Raw genomic sequence first — 13,391 nt, forward strand, 5'->3', positions numbered from 1 at the left:
ATAGCTAAGAACACTTTCGATCAAGCCTGCTTTCAAACAAAAAGAAACTAAATTTAAATCGGTTCATTAGTTTAGGAGCTACGATGTCACAGACAGATACACACGTCAAACTTATAACACCCCTCTTTTTGGGTCGGGGGTTAAAAACTCTGTATAAAACAGACCTCTTAGTAACGATGTCCTTGTCACGACAAATCATAGAATTATTGTTTCGAAAATAAAGCTAAAAACTCACGTCTTTTCAAACCGCAACAGGCTCATGATTGGTCTGTACTCCGTACTGTGTCGTACGACACAAGCTGCTGCCGTGTTTGTTCGACTCAAAGTGACTGATAAAAGGAGCTGTAATCGAATTGAAGACGCGTGCACAGCTACCACCCACTTCAGTTGAAATTTCGTTACGCTACAATGGAGCGAATGAAATATTTCTATGCTTTGTCGTTCCCTGTTCCTAGCAGAAAAGATTTACTAGGTATTTTTTTGAGTATCCCCTTCCGGTTTTCACCAGATCTTCATTTAATTTAAAATACGTGGTGGTAGCTATGTCGATGATGTGTTGAAGTTACATTTTCTTTTTTTGTGGTTATGGTGTAACACCGTCAAACCCCTAGACTAAAACAAAACCTTGGCTCTTTCAAAATCAATGGTCAAAACCATTGATGTAGGAGGAATCTATATACCTACGCTCAAAATCACAGTCGAATTGAGAATCCCTGCATTTAATTTAAACGCGCAACGCTGTATTGAGTTATACTTCTACAACATTTAAGAATTAATAAATATTAAGGCATCTTGAATATTATTACAAGTGCAATAGAATTTTTTTGAATGGAAAGTAGAGATACATAATTTTCTGTGAAAAGAACAACAAAGAATGCTTTTAAAGTTTATTATATTACATTTTCTATTCTAAAGCAAAAATATGCTGAACCTTGTTTATAATATTATGTCTGTTTCATTATATCTTTTAAATTATATTATTTTCATAAAATAATTTTTAGATTTTAGATAAAAATGTAAAATGTAAAGCAAAAATACCGTAGGTATAAAGAAAATCTCGTGTTAGCTTGTGCAATTTGCACATCAGACCGTGATAGCCTAGTAGTTAAAAGGTCCGCCTCCTAATCGGGAGATTGGGGGTTCGATCCCGGACACGCAATTCTAACTTTTCGAAGCTATGTGTTATTTTAAACAAATAAATCTCACTTGTGTTAACGGTGAAGGAAAACATCTTGAGGAAACATGTATGCTTGAAAATCCCCGTATTGTTCTCAAAGGTGTGTGAAGACTGCTAATCCACACTGGGCGAATATGGCGGAGCTATAGCCTAACCCCCTTCTCATTCTGAGAGAAGACTCGTGTTCAATAAATAGGGAGCTGGCGATGAATTGATCATGATGTGTACATCAGGCCGATAAAGTTAGATTACGGCTAAATACCACCAATGAAAAGCAAAGTGAGTTGTATAAATCAATATCCAGACTTTGAAATTTTGGTTAAGGTTAACAAACCCTGACTTAGGTGATAGATTTTACTTTCATTAGCGTCCAAAGTTTAACACCTGCTATGCCCTAAGAGTCTTTTTGACATGCCACACCACAACGGCAAATATTATTATTTATTTATTTAGTGTTTAATTATTTAGTTTATAATTAATTAATTATTTAGTTATTAGTTTATAATTATTTATTTAGTGTTTAACGGTAAATATTGTTTAAATACACCTAAGTACTACAATTTGCGATTGTGACCGTGTGGTTAATTCCAACCACATCGCAGTTTCAAACAACTGACAAGTGGCAAACTGCATCGCGACTACCGACTGAAGCATTTTAAGTAACTAGAGGATGCCAGCGACTTCGTCCGCGTGGATTTAAGTTTTTAAAGATCCCGTGGGAACTGTTTGATTTTCCGGGATAAAACGTTGCCTATGTCTAACCTGGGCGGTCTACTTGGCTTCTGGAGCGAGCTTGGATGGCTGGAGTGAAGACTTCGGCGGGGAGGGGCAACACACGCAAAACAGACGGAAACGTTTAAGTGCGGAAACCAGTCCAGAGAAAAGAAGAAGAAGAGTTGCCTGTGTCAATTGCAGGGATGCAAGCTACCTCGGTACCTAATTTCATACAAATCGGTTAAACAGATGGGTCTTTAGGAATCCCGTGCGGGAACTCTGATTTTCCGGGACAAAAAGTAACCTATATCCCCGGGATATAAGCTAACTCTGTACCAAATTTCATCAGAATCGGTTTCTGTTGGACCGTGAAAAGGTATCACAAGACAGACACACTTTCGCATTTATAATATTAGTAAGTAAAGTAAGTAATAAGTACCTAATATGGATTTATGACTACAAGACAACTTCAGCCTGCTGTACAGAGAACAGTCATACCCGACCACATGTGGCGACATTTTTGCGTTGCAGTATTTTTGTGACTAGTAGCACGTCTGAAAAGATCCTAAATGTAACATAGGACTTCGTCTGTGTTGGTGTTGGCTGGCGGGCGTGCTCTGCCTTTTTGGGAGTGTTTTTTTTTTTGTTAAAACTGACTGGAAAGCGCTCTAAAGGGGTGCCGTGCCGTAAATTAATTTATAACACCCCCGACAAGTAAAGGTTACAGTAACTAGAAAAGAGCTGATAACTTTCAAACGGCTGAACCAGTTTTTTTAGATTATAGCTAAGAACACTCTCGGTGAAGCCGACGACCTTTCAAACAGAAAAACTAAATTAAAATCGGTTCATTCGTTTAGGCGCTATGATGCCACAGACAGATACACAGATACACATATCAAACTTATAACACCCCTCTTTTTGGGTCGGGGGTTAAAAATAAATAAAAATCAACCCCAATGTAGGTACTGGATGTGCTCGTATCTTTGATGTGGGCATAAGGTATAAGCAGCTTAACGATACGCTCGAACATTACCTTTGTTACGACAGGATTATAGCTTAAATATCGGCTGGCTCATTGACAAAGGTTTAACAGAGATTTGCGTGTGTGTGTTTTCATCAATCCTCTGACCGATTCGGGAACAGATTACATCGATTAATCGATAAATATATCTAAAAGATTAATATAAAAAGGTTCCATAACGAAACACATAGTCGTAGTTTAAAATTTTAACTAACAATTAGTAAAAATCCATCAATCCGCAGAAATGCAGTCAGTATTCTTGGCACTAGTCTAGACAGGCATTATTTGAACACTAATTAGATAAGGCTAGCTTTAAATTTTATTGTAACACTAACCGATGCCCGCGACTTCGCCCACGTGGATTTAGGTTTTTTGAAATCCCGTGAGAATTCTTTGATTTTCCGGTATAAAGAGTAGGCCCTGTTCTAATCCAGGATATTATCTATCTCCATTCCAAATTTCAGTCAAATCCGTCTAGTAGTTTTTGCGTGAAGGAGTAACAAACATACACACACACACACACCACACATACAAACTTTCACCTTTATAAATTAGAGTGTGAAGTGTCATTTTCAATAAAAAAAAGGAATACTATCAATTATTATTAATGTTGAACTAGACTAGTGAAATCCTGCGCCTTTGCTTGATGAAAATATAAATCCACTTCATTCTTTGAAATATGACAATAATTGTTCAAAATGTCGGAAAAATTCTAGCCACTGAGCCAACGTAAATGCTGTCTTATTCTTTTAACTTACAAGTGTAAATTAAAAGTTTATAACACCCCCGACAAGTGAAGGTTACAGTAACTAGAAAAGAGCTGATAACTTTCAAACGGCTGAACCGATTTTCTTGGATTATAGCTAAGAACACTGTTGATCAAGCCACCTTTCAAACAAAAAAACTAAATTAAAATCGGTTCATTAGTTTAGGAGCTATGATGCCACAGACAGATACACAGATACACACGTCAAACTTATAACATCCCTCTTTTTGGGTCGGGGGTTAAAAATAACCACACTGACACCACATTAGTACTTACTGTACTATTATACTATATTATAGATATAAGTCGATAGATAAGTTTAGGTTAATATAATATTACTAATTAACTCCATTCATAGGCTAGATCGTAATTTTAGTAAACTGTGGTTACTTTTATGATAAACAAAAAAAACTTAGGTAGGTAAATCGATAATCAATTCTCAATGTCAATGGACGAAAGTTTTAAATTTTTAATCATGAAAGAAAATACAAATTACGTTCAAAATGAATGTAATTAAAAAGGTAGTGGTAACGTAATTAAAATGGGAGCTTAGCTTGAAGTTAGTTGTGAAGTTAAGCACAATTAAGAAATAAGAGACCCTTTATCCGCTACGAAGATTAATTATATCGGCAAAGTCTCTCAAACATAGCGAGAGCAAAGGTAGGGGACCTATAATAATCTGTATTTTATTTATCACTAGCCGATGCCCGCGACTTCGCCCGCGTGGTTTAGGTTTTTCGAAATCCCGTGGGAACTCTTTGATTTTCCGGGATAAAAAGTAGCCTATGTGCTAATCCAGGATATTATCTATCTCCATTCCAAATTTCAGCCAAATCCGTACAGTAGTTTTTGCGTGAAGGAGTAACAAACATACACACACACACACACACACACACACACACACACACACACACACACACACACACACACACATACAAACTTTCGCCTTTATAATATTAGTATGAAGTAACAAGTTGAGTTCAAAATACGAAACTTTATTTTTAGTCAATATAATTTATTAGCGAACGCCCCGCGTCTCTGCTCTATTGTGTATCGTCAATAAGTAACTGGTGAAATACCTAAAAGAGGGGTGCTATAAGTTTGACGTGTGTATCTGTCTGTGGCATAGTAGCGCCTAAATGAATGAACCGATTTTAATTTAGTTTTTTTTTGTTTGAAAGGTGGCTTGATCGAGAGTGTTCTTAGCTATAATCCAAGAAAATCGGTTCAGCCGTTTGAAAGTTAGCAGCTCTTTTCTAGTTACTGTAACCTTCACTTGTCTGGCGTGTTATAAATTAATTTACACAAACTTGTGAATAGAAGGAGGCGTTATAATGTGGAACTATACAAGTAAGTGAAGAAACTATCACACTAATCAGTAAACCTCACAATAATATTATAAAGGTGCAAGTTTGTGTGTATGTGTGTATGTTTGTTACGCTTTCACGCAAAAAGTACCGAACGGATTTGGCTGAACTTTGGAATGGAGATAGATTACCCTACCCTGGATTCCTGGATTAACACAGGCTATTTTTTATCCCGAAAAATCAGAGAGTTCTTAAGGGATTTTGAAAAACCTAAATCCACGCGGACGAAGTATAAGCTTAATTTCCTATAATCTGCCACTACACCACCCACCCTTCGAATACTAAAGAACCATGAAAAGCAAGCAATACCCACCACCAATACACATCACCACACAGATTTACCTATATTCCTTATGTATAATTGCTATAGTTATGTATTCCAAATAAAGAAGTTTAAAAAAAAACATTATTTATTTATGCCCGAGAGAGCTAATTGCCCTCCAGACTGTGACATTGACTGTGTTTTCTAGATAACCCAATAATTTTGTCTATGAGGGATAGATTTTGTCACAAGACATATTAATGTGATTTAGGATATCAAATAATAATAATAAAATGGTAAATTGAATGAGCACGGCAATTTTGTTAACAATACTAGCCAAAAAGGCAAGTAAACCAGCTTAAGGAATAAATTGAGGGTACTTCCATGTTATTGTTGAGCATGTAAGAAGCAGAAATCCATGGACCTAAGGAAGCTGCTGTATTCAGACGCCGCAAGTCTAGTTATGGTCTGCCAATATTGGTAAAATCTTTTGACAGAGAACTTAATCAGAAATTATATCATGCTTGGAGGAATTAAGACCTCGTTCACCCAGGCTGCGTAAGCGTTGCGTAAGCGCAGACGTAGCGTGTACCATTACGTTGTAATGTATGGAGCTGTATGAGACATGGCATACCGTTTGCGTGGCCCGAACGTTCGCGTAGACGTAATGCGTGCAGTTAAGTCTATGGGTTCACACTTCACGCGCGTCACCGGCGCGAATCGGCCTTAAAAGTATAACATACCTTGATAAGTCCAATGGAAGAATCAGCTCGTTCCAGGCTGCAGATGCTGAACTGTATGGACGGCAGGTCCAAGCGGTGCGACAGCTGACGCTGGAAGGTCTGGTGACGGTCAGGTACAATTGGTAGCGTCGTTTGACGGAGAACCTGAACAGAAAATATAGAATACATCACTTTCATCATCGCCGGCCCCTTACGGGTCTCCTTTAAGAATTTGAAGGGCTTAGTTGAAACGAAAAGGTGACTGACTGACTGACTGACCGATCTGTAAACGTATAGCTCAAACTACTGATCGGATCGAGCTGAAATACCGTTAGATAGCTATTATGATGTAGACACATATTGGAGGAAAAATCTTTTCAAAAATTTAAAGCTGAATTTAAAAAGCACTGTCAATCACAATATATAGATAGATATATAGTTTGTTAACTTAGAATATAACGCATAATCAAATATTATTATTGTATAAAGTCATTCTATCTCTCAACTCTTTAAACCTAAACCTAAACCTAACCGCTCAAAAAGGATTTTTGAAAATTCAACCTCTAAGAGGGTAAAAGGGGGAGTTTAGATTTGTATAGTCCACGCGGATGAAGTCGCGAGCACAAGCTAGTATAAAAGAAAAAGCTGTCTGGCTGACTGACTGACTGATTTATCAACGTATCAAACCACTGGACGGATCGGGCTAAAAGGCTTGTAGATAGTTATTATGACGTAGACATCCCCTAAGAAAGGATTTTTGAAAATTCAACCTCTAAGAGGGTAAAAGGGGGAGTTTAGATTTGTATAGTCCACGCGGATGAAGTCGCGAGCACAAGCTAGTATAAAAGAAAAAGCTGTCTGGCTGACTGACTGACTGATTTATCAACGTATCAAACCACTGGACGGATCGGGCTAAAAGGCTTGTAGATAGTTATTATGACGTAGACATCCCCTAAGAAAGGATTTATGAAAATTCAACCCCTAAGGGGGTAAAATAGGGGTTTAAAATTGTGTTATCCACGTGGAGGAAATAGCGGGTATAAGCTAGTTGATCATATAATACTTAATAGAATTATAGTCTATTCTACATGAAGGTGATCGGTGAATAGAACTGGTGTGGACTCACCTTAGGTAAATCCTAGTTTTAGAAAATCCGTTTCTTTGTAAACATACCTCTATTACAATTTTCAACTAATGCAAAGTGCTTTAAATACTATTAATTAAAGTAGGACTTAGTGGTTCTTCTACGCCTAAGTAGCACCTTAATATTCCAAAGTAAGAGTCCAATAAGCACTCTTTAACTTAACGAGCCTCCTAAAAACTGTAGTAGAGAATATTTCTTTTCTAGAACACATTTCAAGTAATGAAATAAAAAGGCTTAAATTAAGCTGCAATAAATTAGGCTCAAAATTAAGTCAAAACCGACTATTACGGGTTAAGTCTTGGTTAGCGGAGAAACATTGCAGAATTAAAAATTACTGAATATGGTTTTCGTTATATAGGTAGTTATTTTTTTATGTTTTTAGTAGATCGCCGAAGTAATTATTACTATTTTACCTTCAACCTACTACTATCTATTCATATACTAATAATATTATAAAGAGGAAAGGTTTTTTTGTTTGTTTTTAGTCAATAAACTCTAAAACTACTAAACCGATCTCATTAATTCTTTTACTATTAGAAAGCTACTTTATCAAGGAGTGACATTGGCTATATATTATGTGCCTATATATGTCTAAGTATTTCAAATATCAACCGAATGAAGCCGGGTGGATCAGCTAGTATAGTAAGTAAGAAATGGACCTAGCATTTCAACGTGCAGCTCAAACTGTTCAGTCTATAAACTTGACATTTTACTTGTAACAAAAAGTACTAGACGGATTTCACTAAAAGAAATAAAGATAGATGATACCTTGGATTAACACATAGGCCACTTTAATCCCGTACAAATCCATGGTTCCTGCGAATTTTTTTAAACATACTCGTATAATGCATATCAACGTTGATGAAGCTTTAAATTTAAAATCCTTATTTCCATACTAGCATTATATAAATGTGAAGGTGTGTCTAAGATATATAGTAACAAGTGTAAATTAAAAATTTATAACACCCCCGACAAGTAGTTATAGTACCTAGGAAAGAGCTGATAACTTTCAAACGGCTAAACCGATTTTCTTGGATGTTATTGCTAAGAACACTCTCGATCAAGCCACCTTTCAAACAAAAAAAACTAAATTAAAATCGGTTCATTGGTTTAGGAGCTACGATGCCACAGACACACACGTCAAACTTATAGACCGGACAAAGTCACGGGCATCGTCTAGTAAGAACGTAAAAGAATAAGAACACACACAAACGTTTATTTTGAAGAAGAGCAAAAATTACTGTCGGAATTTTTTCAGCCGTACTAATTATTATAGAAAGTGTCTTTTACAAAGTAATAACATGCCACATCTAGATATTTATGAAATTCCCAGCTAACTCATAATATTGCGATTGCGAGGCTCACTTTATATTATTATTAAATACTTAAAAATTAAACACGCTTCAGCGAGTATATGGAACGTAATTATAATTTTTCTATAAAATATTATGCCTCAAGGCCTATCTCAAGGCCTCTTAAATGCCTTCCATATTATTATGATAGGAACAACCGGTCAAGTGCGAGTCGGGCCTTGCTCTTTTAGGGTTCCGTACATAATAATGAACATCATATTTTGGGTGTATAGATATTAATTATTTTCCGAGCTAGAACAAAAAGAGGGGTGTCTATAAGTTTGACGTGTGTATCTGTATATCTGTCTGTGGCATCGTAGCTCCTAAACTAATGAACCGATTATAATTTAGTTTTTTTTTTGTTTGTAAGGTGGCTTGATCGAGAATGTTCTTAGTTACAATCCAAGAAAATCGGTTCAGCCGTTTGAAAGTTATCAGCTCTTTTCTAATTACTGTAACCTTCACTTGTCGGGGGTGTTATAAATTTTTAATTTACACTTGTGTACCTACAATTACATGTTATCTTTTTTTAAGGGTTCCGTACCTCAAAAGGAAAAATGAACCATTATAGGATCACTTCGCTGTCTGTCTGTCGTGTCTATCAAGATGATGATCCACGTTGATGATGTTTTGAAAAAAAAAAAATGGCACGAATACTCCATGCCTAATAAAGCTTACCTACCGTCATTACGCTAGGTAAGCTTTATTAGGCATGGACAATGATGAACCATTGTTCATCATCCAATGCCCCTTGAATGTTATAGCAAGGCAATTGGACCCATGAATATCAAAATTGCAAAACAAGCCTATCAATGACCTTTGGCAATAAATATTTATTTACTGTCGACACGGAGACGTGACGACACAAGTATAACGGAGCTGATCACGGAATATATTACGGACAGTACGTTCACACTGTTACGGTTCAACCGAACAAATAACTTTTTTTTTTTAATGTTAGTCATTTTTTAATGTTAGTAATACATTCCTTCAATTATTTTGTTCATTTGGTATTGTACCTACTCGTATTATTATCAAAGCGCGATCCTCGGTTTGTTTGTCTGTTGACTATATTTAGGCTCTACAGAAGGAATTTAAATGAACTATTATGTGAAATGAGTATTAATATGAAACATCGCCTGTTTGAATTTACGGTACTTACATAAATAAAGGAAGCTCAAAAATAGTTGTGCGAAAATTCCGACCGAAACATGGACATAAAAATTCAAACCAAAATAAAAGTTTCGTGTTTCCGCTGGGTTTTTCGATAGCTAATTCCGCATCAGTAGGTACTGAGAATAGAAATGGTATCTGTAGGACGTTAAAATTTGGTAAACTCAACCCAAAGTTTCCATGTATTTGTACGAAACTAGTGTAGATCGCCCGCGGCTTTAATAAAAACTCTCCACGTGGTAGGAAATTCGAAAAACCCGGCCTTATTCCTTGTCTATATTATAAAAGGAGCCTCTACACAAAATTTCAGCTTTCTAAGCCCAAAGGTTTAGGCTGGATGTTGATGAGTTGGTCAGTGAGTGAGGACTTTCCTTTTTTAACCCCCGACCCAAAAAGAGGGGTGTTATAAATTTGACGTGTGTATCTGTGTATCTGTCTGTGGCATTGTAGCGCCTAAACAAATGAACCGATTTTAATTTAGTTTTTTTTTTGTTTGAAAGATGGCTTAATCGAGAGTGTTCTTAGCTATCATCCAAGAAAATCGGTTCAGCCGTGTTTGAAAGTTATCAGCTCTTTTCTAGTTACTGTAACCTTCACTTGTTGGGGGTGTTATAAATTTTAATTTACACTTAAGTTACACTTGTAATTATTTTAGATTTCTGTTTTTGACTCTTTTGCATTCTGTGGTTTCTGTTAAAGCCTTGCAGGGTTCATCCTTACTATCCGGCCACAGCTCGACATAAGTCTCTTGTAGGGACTTTCACATGTCACGGTCTTGCGCGCGCCGCCTGAATCCAGCGGCTCCCTGTGACTCGTTTGATGTCATCTGTCCACCTAGTAGGGATGTGGTGTTGTATAGCCTTAAGTGTAGTATAGCCCTTAATTAATAATAATATGTATTTCAATTGAGAGTCTACGAATAAAGCTCGAACTAAGAGGACGTGTTTACTTTCAATACTCCCCGCGCACCCCGCACACCTCAGGGAGTCTTTCAACGTTGCACTTTCCGGTGCAAGGTCGCCGATTCAGTACCTTGGGACCCCAAAACCTATCGCTTTTTCGAACTATTTCATATTGTCCATTGCTACTTCAGCTTCGCAACTCGTTAAGCTATGTCTTGTTGCAGGGTCGGTCGGGTCGATTTAAAAAAAAATAGTGAGCAAACGAGCAGGCGGGTCATCTGATGTTACCATGTACCTACCCATGAACATTTGCAGTACCAGAGGAACCGCCAATACGTTGCCTGCCTTTCAGAAATTTATTGGTGTGCCCCTTGAATAACCCCATGTTGTAATCTAATGAGAGTTTGCGCAAATTGATAAATATGAAAAGATCAGAGCTAACAATAATATTTACGCGACTAATATAAAGTATCACTTGTAAGACGACACTGTCAACAATCAGAGGTTATCCAATCACAACCACCATGTTTAGAGAGTAATATTTACGGCTATCAATCTGTCTGGCCGATTGAATGTACCTAATGGTCTGTCCAAGCTATTTAATTTGCTCGGTCACCTTCGATAATGTTACTTAGGGTCACTTTCATTGCCTTGTTACGAGTCAAAGCCATTTTTAACAAGTGTAAATTAAAAATTTATAACACCCCCGACAAGTGAAGGTTACCTGATGAGTAACTAGAAACATGAGTAACTAGAAAAGAGCTGATAACTTTCAAACAACCGATTTTTATGGATTATAGCTAAGAACACTCTCGATCAAGCCACCTTTCAAACAAAAAAAAAACTAAATTAAAATCGGTTCATTAGTTTAGGAGCTACGATGCCACAGACAGATACACAGATACACACGTCAAACTTATAACACCCCTCTTTTTGGGTCGGGGGTTAAAAACTAGCTGATGCCCGCGACTTCATACGTGTGGATTTAGGTTTTTGAAATTCTTTGGGAACTCTTTGATTTTCCCGGATAAAAGTAGCCCATGTCACTCTCCAGGTCTTTAACTACACCCATGCAAAAACACACGCGGATTTGTTGCTCCGTTGCGAGTGGTTGAAAGACCAACCAATAAACCAACAAACAGCACTTTTGCATTTCCATATAATACGCATAATTACTTATTGACTTTAGTCAAACTTAAGACACAGTTAAACTAACTTTAAGTTTACAAGAGCGCTCTCTAGATATCAAAATCTCTAAAACTCAAGTGTAACCATGTTTTTTTTTATAAAGTGACTGCTCGTAAAGTCATAAAAAATTTAATTTCAATGATAGTTAAGCTTAAAAAGAAGCAATTATCTTAAGACATCAGACTAACGGTTATTGTTTGAGTAGTTTTTCTAAGCAGGCAGTTACTGTTTTACATAAGTTTTTTAATTAAAAGACGTTAAGCCCTTCCAAGAAACTTTCCGAAGCTTCTTGATTGGAGAAAGTTCCTATTCAAAGAGGAGAGTGAAAACAAAATAAAATTATCGAGCCTCAACGTTTCCTTGTAATTTCCAAAGACTGTTACGTTGATTTTACGAGGAAAATCGAAGTGTTTGCCCCTAATCTACTAAAACCGATTAAGGTGGGTAAACAAATAATATGAATTTATGTGATCCCAACACGGACGTAACTAAATAAATCCAATATTGAGGTCGGTTGGGGGGGTATGGGGTAGGAGGGGTCAAGTTATATTTAAAAAAATAGTCTTTAAGTTTTTTCTATCACTGCAGATTCCAGATTATATCCTATCTCACAACACATTTAATCCCTATTACGTTATAGGTACATTTATTTTTGTAAAAGCAGATTATAACTCAATGACTACTGATCACGTATAACTTAAGCTTCAAATCCAAAAGGCGGGGATTGAGAGCAGAATACATAAACACAGGAAATCTATATTCTATATCTACTTGTATATAGTAGAAATGCGAACGTATGTCTATTTGTCTGTATGTCTGCCTGTTTGCCAGCCATCCGTTTGACCAAATTAGATGAAGGTACAGAGATATCTTGCATCCCAGGAAGGGTATAGGCTACTTTATACCTGAGAGTTTTAACGGAGTTTTTAAAAAAAGCTAATATTATAAATGCGAAAGTGTGTCTGTCTGTCTGTCTGTCTGCTACCATTTCACGGCCCAACAGTTTCAACAGTTTAACCGATTCTGACGACATTTGCTTTAGTGTTAGCTTATATCCCGGGGACGGACATAGGCTACTTTTTATCCCGGAATATCAAAGAGTTCCCACGGGGTTCACAAAAACCCAGCCGCTTAACCGATTTGTATGAAATTTGGTACCCAGGTAACTTGCGTCCCTGTAATTGCCATAGGCAACTTTTTATCCTGAAAAATTTAAACAGTTCCCACGGGATCTCAAAAAACCTAAATCCACGCAGACGAAGTCGCGGGTATCATCTAATATCCTGTAATTAGAATTTCGGCCCATTTCTAAATATACAGGCTATATTATCAACAAGCTATTCTGAATATAATATATTATATTTACCCATACGAATATGTGGGCACAGGGCAAATATGGAAATTATGCGTAACATGTTTTTCATATTTTGTCAATCAATTGTATGTAAAACGTAGGAGTGTTTTGCATATTATTTAACCTTAATCTGTCTTATAAATAGAAGTTTATTTTGGATAGAAGCAGGCATTATGTTGCGGAAGTTACTATTTGAGTTACATTTGTTTACTTTGCAGTTAGTTAACATCTCCTGAGGATGCTCCGGTG

At 36.7% G+C, this 13,391-nt stretch overlaps 1 protein-coding gene across 3 annotated transcripts in view; it reads right to left on the reverse strand.

Annotated features, from left to right (window-relative positions):
* The window catches only part of LOC123876415 (synaptotagmin-10-like), an 80,294-nt gene that overhangs the window by 18,296 nt on the left and 48,607 nt on the right, over nucleotides 1-13,391 (reverse strand). For all 3 annotated transcript variants that reach the window (XM_045922665.1, XM_045922664.1, XM_045922666.1), the window contains exon 4: nucleotides 6,051-6,194. In XM_045922665.1, coding sequence (XP_045778621.1) covers nucleotides 6,051-6,194 — 144 coding nt within the window. The remainder of the gene's footprint in view (nucleotides 1-6,050; nucleotides 6,195-13,391) is intronic.

The sequence above is a fragment of the Maniola jurtina genome, chromosome 21 (genome assembly GCF_905333055.1).
Source record: "Maniola jurtina chromosome 21, ilManJurt1.1, whole genome shotgun sequence".
NCBI classification, from domain to species: domain Eukaryota; kingdom Metazoa; phylum Arthropoda; class Insecta; order Lepidoptera; family Nymphalidae; genus Maniola; species Maniola jurtina.